This window comes from Paramisgurnus dabryanus, chromosome 19 (genome assembly GCF_030506205.2).
Source record: "Paramisgurnus dabryanus chromosome 19, PD_genome_1.1, whole genome shotgun sequence".
Classification (NCBI taxonomy): Eukaryota; Metazoa; Chordata; class Actinopteri; order Cypriniformes; family Cobitidae; genus Paramisgurnus; species Paramisgurnus dabryanus.
Genome location: NC_133355.1, coordinates 11,178,323 through 11,196,738, shown reverse-complemented (window position 1 = coordinate 11,196,738; position 18,416 = coordinate 11,178,323). Strand labels below are relative to the sequence as shown.

The window sequence follows — 18,416 nt, the reverse complement described above, 5'->3', positions numbered from 1 at the left end:
GGAGTTGCTGAAATGACAGGACATGCCAACAAATTGCATCACTTCTGCCTCAGTAGCTGGGGACAAAGCAACGCCATATGCTCGGAGCCGGCGATGAATGGGGCTCATTTCCATGTTCGCACCAGGCTCCCAGCATCCCCTCTGTCCACCCGGGAGACAGCTATGCCAGGACATGTGACACAGATGAAGCAGTGTACTCGGTCTTAACAAAGTGAAAAAGAACTTTGATGACAACTAGTACTATAAATAAATTGGATGCAGTCACTTTACGCTTGATAACTTATTTTGGTCTTTAATGAAATTTTTGTAGTTAATTAATTCGATTTTTATAAACTTTTTGTACTGCTCACAACAACTTATAGTAAAAATGCATGAAACTTTGTTTTATTGTTTGTTTGTTTAAAGAAATGCTGGGATGTTGCAATCTAAGGTTGGGTAAAATATGGTAAGCCCAACAGTTGGGTTACATCAGTGTTTTTTCGGTTCAGTGGTAGAGCATTGTATTAGCAATGCAAAAGGATGTGGGTTCAATCCCAGGCAACACACATAAAAATGTATACGTTGTAAGTCGCTTTGGATAAGTCTGCCAAATGCATAAATGTAATGTAAGATCCACATTAAAAATCTGACCCAACCATGGGTTTAAACCATGGGTTAAATGTGCTGGGCAAAGATTAAATGCGATTAATCGCATACAAAATAAGTGATTTTTGGCATAATATATGAGTGTGTGCTGTGTGTAAATATTATGTATAAATAAATACACACACACACATTCATGTATGTATTTAAGAAACATTTACTTGTGTATATATTTATATATTCTATATTATATTTAAAAAAAGATATATAAATAAAAAATTCCGAAATAAATTTATGTATGTGTTTGTGGTTAAATATACATATTAATTAAACACAGATATATTATGCACAAAATCACTTTTATTTTGTATGCGATTAATCACGATTAATCTTTGCCCATCACTATTTTGGTTAAAAATGTTAAAAAGTTAAAACAACTTTGTTTTGCAAGTCAATTCAACATACTTTTTTAAGTTTTGGCCTAATAAAGTTGACATAACTTATAAATTCAAGTTGAAATTGTTTAAAAATATGTGTGGATTTGACAAAAATGCTGCACATTTTTACAGTGTGGAAAAATGATCATTCTGTCATCATTTACTTACCCTTAAGTTGTTCCGAACCTATATAAATGTATTTGTTCATCTGACCATAAATAAATATATTTTGATAAATGTTAAAGGAAAACACCACAGTTTTTAAATTTTTTACTATGTTCTTACCTCATCTTAGATTAATTAATACATACCTATCTTTTTCAATGCATGCACTTTTAATCTTTGTACAGCGCATTGTGAATTTGTTAGCATTTAGCCTAGCCCCATTCATTCCTATGGCTCCAAACAAAAGTTTTGTTTTGTGCCACCATACTTACTCGTGTAACTACTCATGTAACAGTCTTTAAATAGGGAAAACATGAAAGTGTTTTGTGGCTTCTAAATTCATCCCTGTTTGGAGCCATAGGAATTAATAGAGCTAGGTTAAATGCTAACACATTCATGAGGCGCTGGACAAAGATTAAACGTGCACGCATTAAAAAAAAGATATGTATTAATTTGTCTAAGTTGAGGTAAGAACATAGTAAAATATTGAAAAACGGTGGTGTTTTCCTTTAATGACCAAACAGATCTGGGGCACCATTCACTTCCATTGTATTTTTTTCCACTATGGAAGTCAGTGGTGACCTTCCTTTGTATTTAGCAGAACAAAGAAATGCATACAAGTTTGGACCAACATATGGATGAGTAAATGATCACATAATTTTCATTTTTGGGTGAACTGTCCCTTTAAACTCTGTGGTTGGGTTTGTCCATGCAGTACCCAAACATGGTTGGCACAACCTAGCATTTCTTTTAGAGTGAGGCTTTAACAATTAAACACTTAAAGCAAACTTTCATTTTTTTAAAGATCTAAAATATCGTTTATTTTTATAAGGATCCCTTATAAATTATAATGATTTTATAGTAAAAAAAAAAATGTGCAGGTAATTTTGTGATTACTATGAATAACATTGTGCATTGCTGTCAGCAGTACATTTGCATGAGTTTGACATGAGTTTATATTCCGCTATCGAAACAAATATTGATCATACCTTTTATAACACACCTCATCTGTTTATTTTAACAGCTAGCGTCTTTAGTGAGAACACACATATTTCTTGTTTAAGAATAAGAGGAACGCGTCCCTCTTCACAGCCAGTCTCTGGCTCCTTATAATCACTCTAATGAGAGCGGTGTGCTGATAATCAATCAAAACGATGGGGCTAATCTGTTAACCTCTCTCTCATTCTGCACCTAATCCACCAGGCCATTAGCAACCGCCTACGTCATTAAAAGCTGTTTAACCTAAGTCGCTGAAACACTCCAAAAGCAGAGACGGGGACCAATTTGTGTATACGTGTCCGCTGATTAGTTATTTTGAGTGCTTAGTAATAAAGCCAATTATAAATAGAGAGAAAGTGACAGAGCGGGAAAGAAAGGGAGAGAGAGAGCGAGAGAGATATGATTCTGTCAGTGTTAAATTGAGCATAGAAAGTCCACAGGGTTTAGCCATGTCTGCACAGATGTTGTATGGCTCAGTTGTATTCATTACTTCCCTGAAATGATTTTAGATAGCCGAGCTGAGAGCTAAGACGGCTATCGATTAAGTAACTCTCACGTTTTGGAATCAAAACGAAAAGCGACATTGACGGAAAGTGTTTTTCTGAGAACTAATGCAGTGTTTAATCTCCATGTCTTTACAAATAGAGAATTACACAACGGAAGCACTGAAAACCATCAAATAGAGATACAAACATCAGATACTGTAGAGCGCTCAAACAGCTGCCGAAATCTGATCGCAGAGCTTAATGTCACACCAGCTTAATATCACCAGCTTTCTATGCAGGTGTTAACTTTTAGGCCAAAACTAGTTCAAGGTTCTTTGTGAGCATATGTTTACTCCGGAGGGGCTGACAAGGGTTGGGATCCTGAGTCAGCCCTGTATATGATGTGCGCTGGTGTATACTCCAACCTTCTCTGGGTTTGTGCCAACTCCTCTGCCAGTCCTCAGCTTGGCATAGGTTGAGATCATGCATGCAGGTGCTCACTCTATCTGTCTCCTGCCAGTCTTTATGCCAGGAGTGTGACCCTGAGGTAATTTTGGTGCCAGAGTTGTTGGGGCGCTGCCAGGCGATGGTGGTCATGTCAGATATGGTCATTAGTGTTGTAAAGATCTTGCCAGAGGATTTCCTGCTATGACCCGCTAAATGTTTGGGCTCTGGGTTTAGATTGAATCAGGAGGGTCATGTCATTTTGCGTGTACTTTTAAATACCCAAAGTTAATGGCGTATGGCACTTATTTATTACTGATGTGGAGGTTTATTGGTAATGGGTTGTTGTCTCTCTCGTTTAAAGAAATGTGGTTGGAAAGGAGTGTTTTCCACTTGGCAAAACTTTACTTTTTAAAAGCCTATGTATACGCAAACCTACATTTACAAGTGGGAATAATATTAAAGTTAGAAGTGAGCAGCATAAATGAGTGTTGTTTTTTTAGTGTGTGCATGTGTGAGCATGACATTTGCAGTAAAAACTTAAAATCCATCATTTAAACTAGAAAATTCATATACAGACTGATCTATCAGCGGGGGTTTGGAAAAAATATAAACAGATGGTTTAGTTTATTGATAAGAAATAATTCATTATGTGACAAATTTCCATGTCAAATTACTATATAAGGTGAATGTAAAAAAAAGTTGAGTTTCATCCAGCAAACGTGATTTGATACAACTATATTAATGTAATAATTTTACATGGAAAATGACACGTACTTAAAATACATTCAACCTACCTATCAATTTTTTTATTCATTTATTTTCTTGCGAAAAGAACACCTGTAACCATAGTAACAGTGAGTACCGGAAATACTAAAGGCGGCAACGCGCATTACCTCGAGTGGTCATTTAATAGAGGTCCGTAAAATCTTAAGTTAGCGGAGAGAGGCTTAGATTTTCCTTGTTTCATAGTCGAGTGTTAGGCACAGCATCTTACAAAACTCAGAAACAGCGACTAGAACCAAAACTTAGATCAGATGCGATAGATCAGTCCCTCCAGAAAAACGCGATTCTGGAAGGACTGGATAGATGTGAATGTTCATTAAATGCACTTATCACATCAGCGTGTGCTAATAATTTAGACCTAATTAGTTGTAAGTTTGTTCATGTAATGTTGTATTGTACATTATAATATGGATGTATGTGTATATATTAAATGTTTTGCAGTGCATAGCATTATGAAGAAAAGTGTACATTTAAAGATAATTAAAATTATCTTAAAGGTCACATTCTTTCGGATCCCATTTTTTAAACCCTTGTTGGTGTGTAATGTTGCCATAATAGCTTAAATAATACCTGTCAAATGATAAAGCTCAAAGTTCACTGTCAGGCGATATATTTTCTTTGACAGAATTCGCCTGTCTAAGCCTACAGCGGACGGTCGGTTTGGACTACAGCCCTCTGCTTTAATGATGTCAGTAGAACAGTTTTTTGACTAAACTCCGCCCACAGGAACACGTCAGTTGCCCGCTAAGCTAACACCAAGCTAAGCTGCTATAGAATCATAACACACTAAACAAACTACACAATCAAAACTCATTACGTATTTCTGAAGGAGGGACTTCATAGAACAAGGAAGACATCAGCCTGTTTTGAGGACGGTGAAAACAGCGCTATAGAGAGAATTGTGTGAAAAATAATGTTTTTTTAAAACGTGAAACATGAACACATGTTATATTGCACACTGTAAACACAATTAAAGCTTCAAATACACAGAAAGAACGGGACCTTTAACACCTGTTTTTCAGCTGAAATATATAAATATGTATTCAATTTAAACCCTTACATCAGTTAAGAACTCAAGGAGATATTATCACCAATTTATGATGGCAAATGCACCACCGCTGTGAAAACAGCAGTATGTCCATTTTAAAAAAAGCACCGAATTTAGGCATAATTTGTTTTTATTACCAGCACACCACAAAACATAATTTGATAAGTGGTGAATTTGAATGATTAATATGACAATACTTCAAAATAATTAAAGTTTGTAGACAGTACTGATGTTTTGACTGTGATATGATTCCAACAGGCTTACATCAGTCTGTACTCAAACCTGTATCAACTTTTTTTGCATTTTGTTTTAACCTGATCTGACTTTTGCACTTAAAATTTCATACAATAAGAACAAATGACTAACTATGATGTGCAACTCTTTGATACCATACAAGTAATAAAGAAGGGAAAAGCTCATGTTGGGTTTTCTTTCCCCTCATCCTTTTCCCCTCTCTCGCCCTTTTATTTTCTGAAAGGAGATTAAATATTTCTGCATGAGGAAGTCTTTTTAAATCCTGCAGTGACTACTGCACTGGCCCCACACTTATTGCTTGGACACACTGAGATGCAGTGAAAACCCAAAAAGCTCCCCTGCCCCAGCTGTCCAGAATGTAGGGGGAAGAAATCAAAGTCATTTCCATGGTAAAGACAGTGAGCCTGTAAAGACAAAGAATTTTATGGGCTGTTGCTTTTTTTTACCGGTGCGAGGATGTTTCAGGGATTTTACAGCGATGCTAATAACTATTTTAAAGGGATAGACTATTGAATCAGAGATCATTCTGATTCATGATTCATGAACAAATCATTCAGACCTGTTTTGTGATCACTATCAATCAAGAAACTTAAACCAGAATAAATAATTCATGATTTGGAGATTAATAGTGTACTTATAAATGTACTCACTGCTAATTTTATTAATAATAACTTATTTACTGTAAAATACAATTACACATTTGTCAAACACTTTTATCCAAAACAATATACAGTGCATTTAATCGATAATTTTTTTTTATTAGTATGTGTGTTCTCTGGGAATCATACCCACAAGCTTTCCGATACTAACACAACGCTCTATCATTTAAGCTACAGGCACACAATTGTGATAACTTTTGGTATGTTTTTCCCACAATCTTTAAATATAGTCATATGGACCATTTTATAAGTTTTTGGTGCTTTTGCATCCTTTTTGAAGCCTAAAGCTTTAGTCTCTGTAAATTGTAATAGAAGCAACAAGTGCATGCCTTACGAATTTTCAAGTGGCGGCCGGTGACTTCTTTTTTCGAAGGCGCTCGATGCAAAGTTCGTCATAATGTTTGTAGCCCATAATGTGTGTGGTTCATAATTTCAAAATATGTGTTCTGCCTGTTGAGTGATCCTATGTGCATCACATGTCTTATCAAAATAAGTGCCTGCTGCAGACGTGTCTAAAGGGTTTATGATAAAAGGACGCTTGCGTTTGCCAGATACTCGCATAATCTCATGCGTAATCAGAGTTTACTGTTAAGTGAGTGTCTTGCGTGTATTTTGTGAACCTGAGCGTTTTATCATGTGAGCGTTTTATCATAAACGCATTTGACGCGTTATTTTGACAAAACACGTGATGCACATGGTTCACATTATGCAAAAAATGCATATTTTGATAACACGAGCAACACACATGACATTCCGAACACATATTTTGAATTTGCGCCCCTCGGATGAACAGTCACGAGCCGCCACTATTTCACGAGGAAAGGTGTATGAGGAATGACATGAAGGTTACAGTAGTCAATTATAATTTTTATATTTTATACAATTTTACATAATTTTCATTTTTTGTGGACTCTTCCTTTAAAGGCACAATATGTAAGATTTCACCACTAGAGGTCACTTTTTCAATACAATAACAAAGGCAAAGCCTAATGAAATTATAAAGGAAAGTGGAAGGATGGTAGTAATTTTACTATCCAGGGACATTGAATGTACGCTATGGATGCTAATTAAGTTCACAGATAAGAAAATGAATATTTTTTTATTACCTGTATGTTTGATCACATTATTTTATGCCATAGTTATGAATAAGCAACAAAGCACAAAGGCTGCATGCTAGATGCTGCACTGTTAAAAGTGAAACGTTGGATCAACTTAAATATTTTAGGTGTAACAAAGTAATTTTTTAAGTTATTTCAACTTAAATTTTCACTTTAGTTTTATTTTAAGTGAACATTTTAAGTTGAACAAACACAATTTTGGGGGGTGTTACCAATTGAAGTCATTTTTAAGTTAAACCAACTTTCCACAGTGCACTGGCACATTGTGATATATTTCATGCAGTTGTGTACTTACATTATCCCAAAATATTGTTTTAGTAATTATATTAGTTCAATAAACTAATATCCACCATCCCTCTTTTCCGCTTGTAGAAACTATGGCAACACATGTGGACAAATGCAGAAAGGGTGATTTTTGGATATTTTATAAAAAAAAATCTTACATATTGGGGCATTAAAAGCTTTAATTCTTATGACATCACTACAACAAGATTAAGCTAATAGTGAAAGATATAAATTGTCATGCAGTGTGTTGTGGTGGGAAGGGGGGGGGGGTTAGGTTAAGAAATGATCTCCTGACATCTCTATTGTGACTTGTCGGGAAGTCAAGAATGCCAGAGTAACTCAGGACACGCATTTATGGCTGCGCCAGAACTGCGTGATATAACGACTTAATTTTGGAGAAAGGCAAATGTTTTCCCGCGCACTTTTTTTCTGTGCCTTTCAAGCACCAGCTGACTAAATCCACGAAGTCAAACAGAACGTTTATCATTGCAGTAATGCTCTGTGTCAGATGAACGATGGCAATATTATCACTGCTTGCTTGTGCCACATTTTTAGCATAGCTTCACTTACACAAACAGCGTTTTGAAAGACTTCAAGTCATCAATCTCCAGATCCTGTGTCCAACTTTACAATGGGTTTTTATGCAGATGGGCAGTCCGGGAACTCAAAGGCTCTTAAAGTCAACTTTTATTCCTTTGGGTTTTTTCCCCCACAATCTTCTCCAACTTGGATTTTAAACATGATTGGTGTTTCCAAGGAAAGTTCAGTTTTTAAAGAGTCACTCGCTGGCAAATTCTACCCATAAGCCCTTGCCCTCCTCATTGTGACCGCTTAATCTGCTATGGAAACATCCGGCTGTGCTGCCTTAGAACTCTGGTAATATTGAGCATTAGCCCAATAAGCTGTATCCATATTGTTGATTCAAGTTCCCACATTACTTTCCCATGTATCATTGAAAGTTCTGTAATCCCAAAGACTGTGAGCTTAAAGGCATATTCAATTTTCTTAAAAGAAAAATCCAGATAATTTACTCACCACCATGTCATCCAAAATGTTGATGTCTTTCTTTGTTCAGTCCAGAAGAAATTATGTTTTTTGAGAAAAACATTGCAGGATTTTTCTAATTTTAATGGACTTTAATAGAGCCCAACATTTAATACTTAACTCAACACTTAACAGTTTTTTTCAACGGAGTTTCAAAGGTCTATAAACAATCCCAAACGAGGCATAAGGGTCTTATCTAGCAATATGTTTGTCATTTTTGACAAGAAAAATAAAAAATACGTACTTTTAAACCACAACTTTTCGTCTAGGTCCGGTCCAGCACGACGTAACGTAAATGCGTAGTGACGTAGGGAGGTCACGTGTTACATATATAAAAAGGCACATTTGCGGACCATTTTAAACAATAAACTGCCACAAAGACATTAATTAGTATCAGTTGTCATACAACAACGTAGGAACGGTCCTCTTTCAAGACGCTTGTAAACACTGGGGCGAAGTTTCGCGTTCGTCCACTGTGACCTCTTGACGTCATGACATATTGCGTGGGGTGGCAGAGAAGTTGTGGTTTAAAAGTGTATATTTGTTATTTTTATTGTCAAAAATGACAATCGTTTTGCTAGATAAGACCCTTATGCCTCGTTTGGGATCGTTTAGAGTCCTTTGAAACTCCGTTGAAAAAAAACGTTAAGTGTTGAGTTAAGTATCAAATGTTGGACTCTATTTAAGTCCATTAAAATTAGAAAAATCCTGCAATGTTTTCCTAAAAAAAAACATTTCTTTTCCACTGAACAAAGAAAGACATCAACATTTTGGATGACATGGTGGTGAGTAAATTATCTGGATTTTTTTTTTTTTAAGAAAATTGACTTATCCTTTAAATAAAGTCATCGTACAAAATTACAGCATTACTGTCCATTGCGTTGCATCATGTATCTATTGTGCGAAACTAATTTCATGTTATTTTTTACAATTCAATCACTCCACAAAACGTATTGTTTAGGGACCCTACCTAAGTCCATCAAATGCATTCTGGGATCCAGATCGATCCAACTTGTCTGATTCTGTGTCATTATCAAAGCGTTTGTACTGTACCACACCAGAGGGGATTACTTCTAGAGATCATAGATGAGATGGGAAAGATGTTGAGGACCTTACCATCACCCCTACCCTCTTAAGGGACTCTAGTTGGGGAAGACCTTTGTTCACATAGATAAAAATTAATTACTATTTTAAAAACGGAGCTAGACCTGCTGCAAATCGGCTTAGAGAAGTAGTGATGTAATGATTGCTAGAGAGGAGTTTTGTAAAAGGGAGGGCTATCGAAGGCCCTTAAAATTCTCTGTTTAATCTGTTGACGAAGTGCACAAATCATCAAGTGCTTTTAAGGAAAATTACACCAATGTAGTATGCTAGAGAAATCCTGGATCGTCGTATTATTACAGTACATGCGATCGACATCTGCACCCAGCGTGTGATCTTAACATATTGTTAGTTGACAAACTCACATACAGCCGATCAAATCAAGTATGGTGAAATTCCAAATACATGTAAATTTTCCAGGGCAAGCATTTATTCCCAACTCAAGTAATTCGCAGTAGCCCGCGAGTCTGCCGAGAACAAGAAGCAAAGTGATAAGCTCGTTTTTGATGAGCAACATTTCAATTTGCATGTGAACACACGCATGGCGTTCTCTCCCGCTTTCTTTCTCACTCACTCGCTCGCCCGCTCACTCGCTCGCTCTCCTTTTTCTCTCCCACTCTCGCTCTTCCTGCCCCTTTCCCCTGACCGTGATTAATACACACATGTTGTACAAAGGGCTCCTTGTTAGCTTAATGGCAAGGCCTAAATGGAGACTTATATTTCCAGGATTATATCTGTATTCAATTGCAAATGATTTTTTGGGGGGACTTTTAATACCCTGCTCTCTTGTCTATGAATAATAGTATCATTTAAATGTAGCAGACACCTGGTGCAGGGAGGGGGGGAGCTCAAGGCACTGAGTCTGGCTGGGCACCACTGCCAACTTCCCTCTTTCCCAGCCTTGCCTTATCCCCGACGACCAGCCTCCGATTTCACTCCCTTACCTTCAAATGCCATGCACTTGAAACTTTATTCTCCCTTTGGTAAAAAACTCAGCCTCTCCTGAAAGGCAGAGAGGGATGAAAAAAGCTGAAGAGATTTAAGGGAGGGAGGAAAGAAATTCTTATCAATCTTTTCTTAGATTCGGGAAAAAGTCATCCGAAGGGGCCGTGTAACGTTTCAAGGGACCCGTCCAATTAAATACTTACAAAAAAGGTACAATAACAGTAGCCTCTCCTATACTCAACGGACACATTAATGCTCTTTTGTTGATTTATTGTACATTAGCTTCTGAGGCCGTAGAGAAACAGGGGGTACTTTAGACGGGGGGCCATTTGTATGCGCCCCGCGTCTGTCCCGCGCGCACAATCCGGCCTGTATTGCGTTTTGCAAATTTATACCAGGATGTTGGTTTAGAGTGTTTCCCTGGAAAAAAAAAGGAGAAGTTTTTCAAGTAAGTGTCTGCTTTCATGAGCACAAGTGACTGAAGCTTACAAACAAAGCTTTGTTTCAAAACTCACAGATGTATGGCGGGAGCATGCCTTTGTCCTACAACCCTGAGATGTTTTTGTAGATTTTTTTGTTCGGGGTGAACGCAGACAAAAAATACTTGTGTAATGGTCGATATAAGCTTAAGATTTTCCCAGGGTTATATTTTTCACTCAATAGACTTGTTTGTGCGTTTTGACCGTAAAAAAAGGTTGAACATCTTTTTTGGTTTGTAGCGCTTTCGAACTTAAATTCTGCACAAGCTAAAAATGCTGTGAAACTACATACAGCATAAGGATGCAAGGGAATCTTATTCAGTCTAAAAATGTTTTTAAAACATACTTTGTTCATTCATTTAAATTATAAAACATCTGAGGGCATCAAAGCAAAGTGCATTATAAAACAAAAAGTTATTTGTGTTGCACTTCCTAATTGATTCCCATTTGCCGCTCCCGATAAAAGCGTCTGCTAAATTATATAAAACATATTTAAACACTACAAATATGAAACTGAAATTAAAACTTTTTTAAAAAGACCTGTCAGATATTGTTTCGTTTTGAAAATGCCACATTCGCATCCTTGCCGCAATCCGTTGGCTGCTATGCAAACACCATGTGTTGGAACTCGGCTTGCCAACGCTTCTTTTGTTGTGTCTAGACTACAGGAAATGCAAAATTGCATTTGTTTACAACCGTTAGGAAGTCAAAGCCAAGGCAACGATTAAAGAGCTGCTCCCAGGAATAAAGACATGTAGCGCAGATTTTCTTAAAGAGGGAGAGAGAGAATGAAAGAAGCGAGAGCATTTGAAGAAGGACTGCCTCGTAAAAACATCTGTGAATCGTATCGCTAAACTTCATTGTCCTTATTCAGTGCTGACATTTGTTCCCGAAACTTGTAAGTGCTGCTGGTTTCAGATCTAATCTCGAATCAGTCATTCTCTCCACTTTCTTAATGAGTCACATAAGGATGTGAAGAGAGGAAGTCGATCCCTAACCAGAAATTTCAGGTTACCAAAGTTGTAGCCTTCAGTTATATGCAGTGCTATTTTAAGGATGTTTGTAAGTGTCATGGAAGGACTACGGCCTGTCATCTATTTGCTACTGTCTGCTTCTTTTTGTTTAAGTTCTCCGACCATGTCCCACATTTGGGCCTTTTTTTGCCCCTTTGGGATGAAGCACGTTGGGCTCGTTCCAGTGCAGTGAGATGCGTGTCTTCTCTGAGTCATGAGAATTAGTTAATATGACTGCGCTTCACCAATTCATTGCAGAACCAGACAGTTTCCAAACACTACACTGTTGACCGAGTGGCTGCATCTATGTATTTTATAATGTCTGGCTGCTTATTCATCTATTTGAATCATTTTGTTATGACGTGCATAAGTTTTGCTACACGTTGATCTATTTTGTACTTAAGAAGGGAAATTAAGTTGTATTTTAATCAAAGCTACCATTAACTTGAGCTTAAATGATTGAACAACAATAGCACATAGTAAAAGCACAAAATTTAAACCAAGTCAATTCTATAAAAAAGAAATGATACCAGACGATTTCTCAGATCTAACTTCACTTTTCTAAGCTATTTTTGCAATTGCATGTAAATAACTGGCACCAATTTCATTTTTAGAGGATGTATAAAGTTAGTTCCCCTTGTGCTCACCAAGGTGTCTGAGCAGGGTATCCAAGGGTATATTTCAGCACATGAACTATCATTATGTTCTGCAAAGTTCGAAAAACAGAAAGTGTCCAAAACTTTTTGTCTTAAAAAACTTTTTTATACTATAGACCAGTGGTCTGCATCATTGTGCCCACGAGCACCTGGCTGGTGCCCGCCAAAGCACATTTTATGTTAGTGCTCGAATTGAGGGGGGCTGGGGGGATCTGGGACCCCCCATAAGGCATTAGGGACCCCCATTAAGATGTCAAAATTATACTTAGGGGGTCCCTTAGATATTTTTATTTTAGCACAGATAATGCTGACAAACTCAAATAGATGATCAAAGTCAAAGTAATCAAGCAGGTATTTCTGTGCAAAATAATAATGCGCAGGGTCTATAAAATCATTAATTTCAGTATTTTCTTGTTATACATTAACGTTTAAGGAATTGTATATAAAGTTTAGTTTTTATCATTTACAGCAACAATCACAAATTATATGTCATTTGTCGGTTTATCATAAATACTTTGACACGCTAAATCTCAGAATTGAATAAGATTGCTGAACTAAGCCGGGACTTCCAAGGGCAGGATCACATTGTTTTTTTGTAGGTTTAGTTATCAAAAATGCTTTTTTTGTTAATTCTTTGTGTGATGTTCTGAACATTGCGGCTTTAAATTGTTATGATGAATCATTTAAGCAATGTTTATCCAGCCTTTCATTTTAACTTAAATAAAATAAAATAAAATACCACATTACCAACATAAATTGGATGAATTTTTTGGATTACTTTTTCTTTAATAATTATTGTCAGTGGCATCACTAGGTCCTTTTAAAATTTCTGCCCAGTCCACCTAAAAAAATCTTCAATTGGTACACAAATTCGTGGTCACTTTTAAGTCCTATTTAAATCTCATATGAAAACGTCAGCGGTCTTCCGCTCCGCTCCGTCATTCAGCAAATTTTTCATTTTTTTTTAGATCCTGCAGCTATGGATCAAAGTATTGTGTACATTAACTGATGACATCTGCATCTGTGTAGTTCTTTAATTAAAAAAACAACAGTTTACAAAATGTGATGTCGGAGCATTATTTTTTATATATATTTTTGCTATGTTATGTTGCATGGTGGGGACGCCCCATAAGTCCTGATTCATATATATATATATATATATATATATATATATATATATATATATATATATATATATATATATATAATTAGTACGTAATATAATTTATTTATTTATATATATATAAGTTAATTATATTATAAATTATATGTATATATATTAAATATAAATTAATATGTAAAAATTATATTATTTATTTATATAATTACTTTGCTATATATATATTTATAACTTATATCAACAACTAAAATGAAATAAAACCAACAATTAAAATAAAAAAGTTTTGAGTAGTTTGAGTCCGTTGTGGTATCCCTTGCTCACAAAAAGGTTGGAGACCCCTGTCCTATAGACTATGGCCGTATATCAGGTTTCGGTAATACTGTCTATGAGTATTTTTCCTAGCGGGATACAGGATGAGACAATATGTCTTTATCTGTATGGTCTGATATGACTCTCCTTTGCAACAGAAGCTTTGCCAGAAACTTACACTGAGGTCAGATGTAAGCTTTCCAACCCGCTCGCATGTTATGCAGCTGTTTATTTTCAAACAGGGAGGAAAACCTTGTTTTTGAATTTTATTTTCATCATACGCTGTTTAAATAAAGGCGTTTGTGACATCTCACATAAGGCTTTCACTTGCATGTAAACACTGATTCCACTTTATATTAAATTTTATATGCAGTAATTGATCATATATCATTTATCCAAATATCGCCCAGCCTCCCAATTTGAAAGCAACAATGGGACATTTTGATATGTTTATATTATCTCATACATTATATATAATATGTTAATCATAAAATAATCATAAGTAATTATGTATTCACATATTTAAAATATTAATTTTTTGTTCTTTTTAAGGAAAGATTTCAGTGCTTCCAAGTCAAAGCCACCCCTACTGGACACTATGGACAATTTCAGACGACATCTCATACCCAAGTAAGTTAAGATAAGTGGGTTCAAATAAAAGTGGTTAATAATGACAGATGAAATGTACACCGTCTTAGAAAGGATGTGTTGATTTTTACACATCTTTGTGCGTTAAGCTTTTAACACATTATGTGTAATTTTAACACATTATGTATCATTTTGTTAAAAGTAACACAAAAGGTGTTGTTTCAAAAATAACACAGAGATGGGTGGATCAACACTGATTTGTTGTTTTTAACACTTTCTAAGAGTGCAGCATTTGACTTGAAACAGTGTTTAATGGTAGAAACACTATTTAAATTAAATTTTTATTTATTAAAAAAAGCATTTAATAAAGTGTAATTCAATTTTAAGACACACTTTAGAGAACACCATGTCTCTCTTTACAAATATAATGGTGCTGTGGGATGACAGGGATGTTTTTAATGCAGAAAAACAGGAAGTGGGATGCCCCGAGTGACCCATTCCAACAGCTGATTTTAAGCGGCTTATCACTTTAAAACAAACCTTCAGACCCTAAACCGTCAGATCACAGTGAGATATATGTAACTTATTAAACTCAACAGTTCATTAAACTTAAAGTATACCAAGGGGAGAGCATCTTATAGACTATACTAAGGTTTCACCAGGGACATGTATAGTGACTTCTCAGTGGTTTTCCTCCAGCTTCTGTCTGAGACATGGAGAGGAAGTCACTATTGCAGAGAGTTTACACAGATGGAGCCCACTCCTCGGTTAACGCTCACATAAAAATGAAGCAAAGACGTGTTTTTGCTTTTATTTCAGTGTACACAGATGTAATGGAGACATCGAGGTGCCAGAGGTTGCAAGTACTTTATGAATAAGCAAATGCATATGAAGCAGAGTTAGAAATTAACAAGGGTTCGATGCCACAAAAGGATGCTTATATTTAAATTGTCAGGGAGATAAATGCTACCAGAGCAAATTCCTCCACGAACACCATGGTGCCTGAACATTTATTTAAGAGATTGTCTGCGTTTGTGCTATTTTATGTTGACTTATTTAGAATGTATTTTAAGTAATTCAGTTTTAGTTTATAAATTAATTGGTGACATTTTGTGTATTTTTAATGGTTTTAAAATTTATTGCCTTTCATTTTCAACACCAATATGGAGTCTGTTGCTCACAGTAATAACAACAAATTTTTATATCTCATACACATATTTTAATATAAATTAAAATAAATGTGACAATGCCTGTAAAAACCTATACTGTTAAAAAAAACTGTTAGCTGTCACTGGGGCAGTACCCTTTAAAAAGGTCCTTATTTGTATGGTAGGGACAAATATGAATACATTTGGTACTAATATGTATCTTTGAAATACTACTATGTATCTTTGAGATACTAATATGTATCTTTGAGATACTACTATGTATCTTTGAGGTACTAATATGTCTCTTTGAGATACTAATATGTCTTTTTGAGGTACTAATATGTCTCTTTGAGGTACTAATATGTATATTTGATATACTAATATATCTCTTTGAGATACTAATGTGTATCTTTGAGATACTACTATGTATCTTTGAGATACTACTATGTATCTTTGAGATACTACTATGTATCTTTGAGGTACTAATATGTCTCTTTGAGGTACTAATATGTTTATTTGATATACTAATATGTCTCTTTGAGATACTAATATGTATCTTTGAAATACAAATATGTATCTTTGAGATACTAATATGTATATTTGAGGTACTAATATGTATCTTTGGGATACTACTATGTATCTTTGAGGTACTAATATCTCTTTGAGATACTAATGTGTATCTTTGAGATACTACTATGTATCCTTGAGATACTAATACAGTATGCATATTTGAGGTACTAATATGTATCTTTGAGATATGTATCTTTGAGGTACTAATATGTCTCTTGCAGATACTAATATGTATCTTTGAGGTACTAATATGTATCTTTGGGATACTACTATGTATCTTTGAGATACTAATATGCATATTTGAGGTACTAATATGTATCTTTGAGGTACTAATATGTCTCTTTGAGATACTACTGTGTATCTTTGAGATACTAATATGTATCTTTGAGATACTACTATGTATCTTTGAGGTACTAATATGTATCTTTGTGATACTACTATTTATCTTTGAGATACTAATATGCATATTTGAGGTACTAATATGTATCTTTGAGGTACTAATATGTCTCTTTGAGATACTACTGTGTATCTTTGAAGATAATAATATATGTATCTTTGAGATACTAAAAGCTCTCTTTGGTGTCAATATGTACCTCTGAGGTGCCATTCTGTACTTTTTGAAAGGGTACAGTGCCAGTAACAGCCGGGGTAAAAAGAATTTGACAGTATAAAGTCTCATAATAAAGTTTAACCATCAATTGGACTATGATTTTAATCTTTGACATGGCTTTACTAAGATAAAGCTTATATTTATACAAAATGTTCTTTATGTTATGTCGTATGATTTTATGTAGAAAATCACAAAAAAATGAATGACTTTAGCTGACTTTTATTTTTTTATTTTGAATACACGACTGACTCTTGTCAGTGGTGAGTGCCTATTTTGGACACAAATGGTTGTATACAAACATACAGTAGAGCACAATTCAATGAATTAGCAGACTGTCACATTGTTTGTAATTATGAAGCAAATCAATGTTTCTATGAGACCACATGTGCACCAAATGAGATTTGTAACAGGCGAGATGTTAGCGATTTCATTAAAATCCCATTACAGCAATCAGAAAGATTTGTACAACCATTGTCCCGGTCAGTGTGACGGTTGGTTTTCACTCCAACATTATTAAGTTAGACTTTATCGTTTTGCTTCTTTGCCTCCTGGTTTACTAAACTTTGTCTGTGGTTTTACAGCAGAATGCATAAGAGGTGACTCATAAACTAGACACACACATGTCCGCTAGTCACCGCCTGTTTACATCTGACAGTGCTTTACAATCCCTCCAACTGTAAATGTCACGAGCATCCGTGATCTAAGGTCGGTAGCACACACACACACTCAAAAAAAATGGTGTCAGTATTTCTCCCACTTTGTCAAAAGAGCAGCAATGCTTCAGTGACTTGACCCTTTAGTTTCACTCATGCATTCTCTTATTGGTTTCTCCTTCAACAACAGGTTTAGGTTATGTCTCTAGATGACGGATGATCATGCTAACCTGCTTTTGCGTCTCTCTCAGCATGTTCAGGGAAACAGCTTCCTAATCATTATCTTGTCCCCAGCCTCCAGCTGAGAGAGTAGTTCTGGACATGGAAGGTTAGATGTCCAACCATATGCTGCTTTATTGAGCTGTCAGTAAGGTTTGACTTGCAGATAGCAGTTTTGTTTGGTGTCCTTTTTTTCCAAGTCCAAATTTAACATTAACGAATGACAATTCAAAATCAATGAATGATTTAAATGGAACTTAAACAATATTAGCAGTGCTATAGTGTTAAAATGCTACACTCTCCGAAAAAATGGTACAAAGGCTCTCACTGGGACCGTACACTTTTCAAAGGTTTTAATATATATAAATAATCTACAGATATGTACCTGTGAGGTACCAATATGTGCCTTTCAGGTACCAAGACATACTTTTGAAGTATATACTGTACACTCCTTAGGTACAAATTTGAAAAGGTACTGCCCAATGACAGCTTTTGTACATTTTTATGAGAGTGTAGAATGCAGGCTATTTATTATATTTAATGAACGATCTCTAAAATCTAAAGTGATAACAATTTAGATTATAAGGCTACTAGTATTTCACTGTCAGAAATAAAGGTTTAAAACTGTACCTTTCGGGGTAATATTATACCCTTAGGACCTATTGTGCACCTTTAAGGACCAATGTTAGGGTGTACAG

The 18,416-nt window shown here is 35.5% G+C and overlaps 1 protein-coding gene across 1 annotated transcript in view; it reads left to right on the top strand.

The window, feature by feature from the left end:
- sall3b (spalt-like transcription factor 3b) overlaps window positions 1-18,416 on the top strand; it is a 34,656-nt gene that overhangs the window by 2,239 nt on the left and 14,001 nt on the right. Inside the window, exon 3 of the mRNA XM_073812724.1 lies at window positions 14,483-14,560. Within this exon, the coding sequence (XP_073668825.1) occupies window positions 14,483-14,560 (78 nt within the window). The remainder of the gene's footprint in view (window positions 1-14,482; window positions 14,561-18,416) is intronic.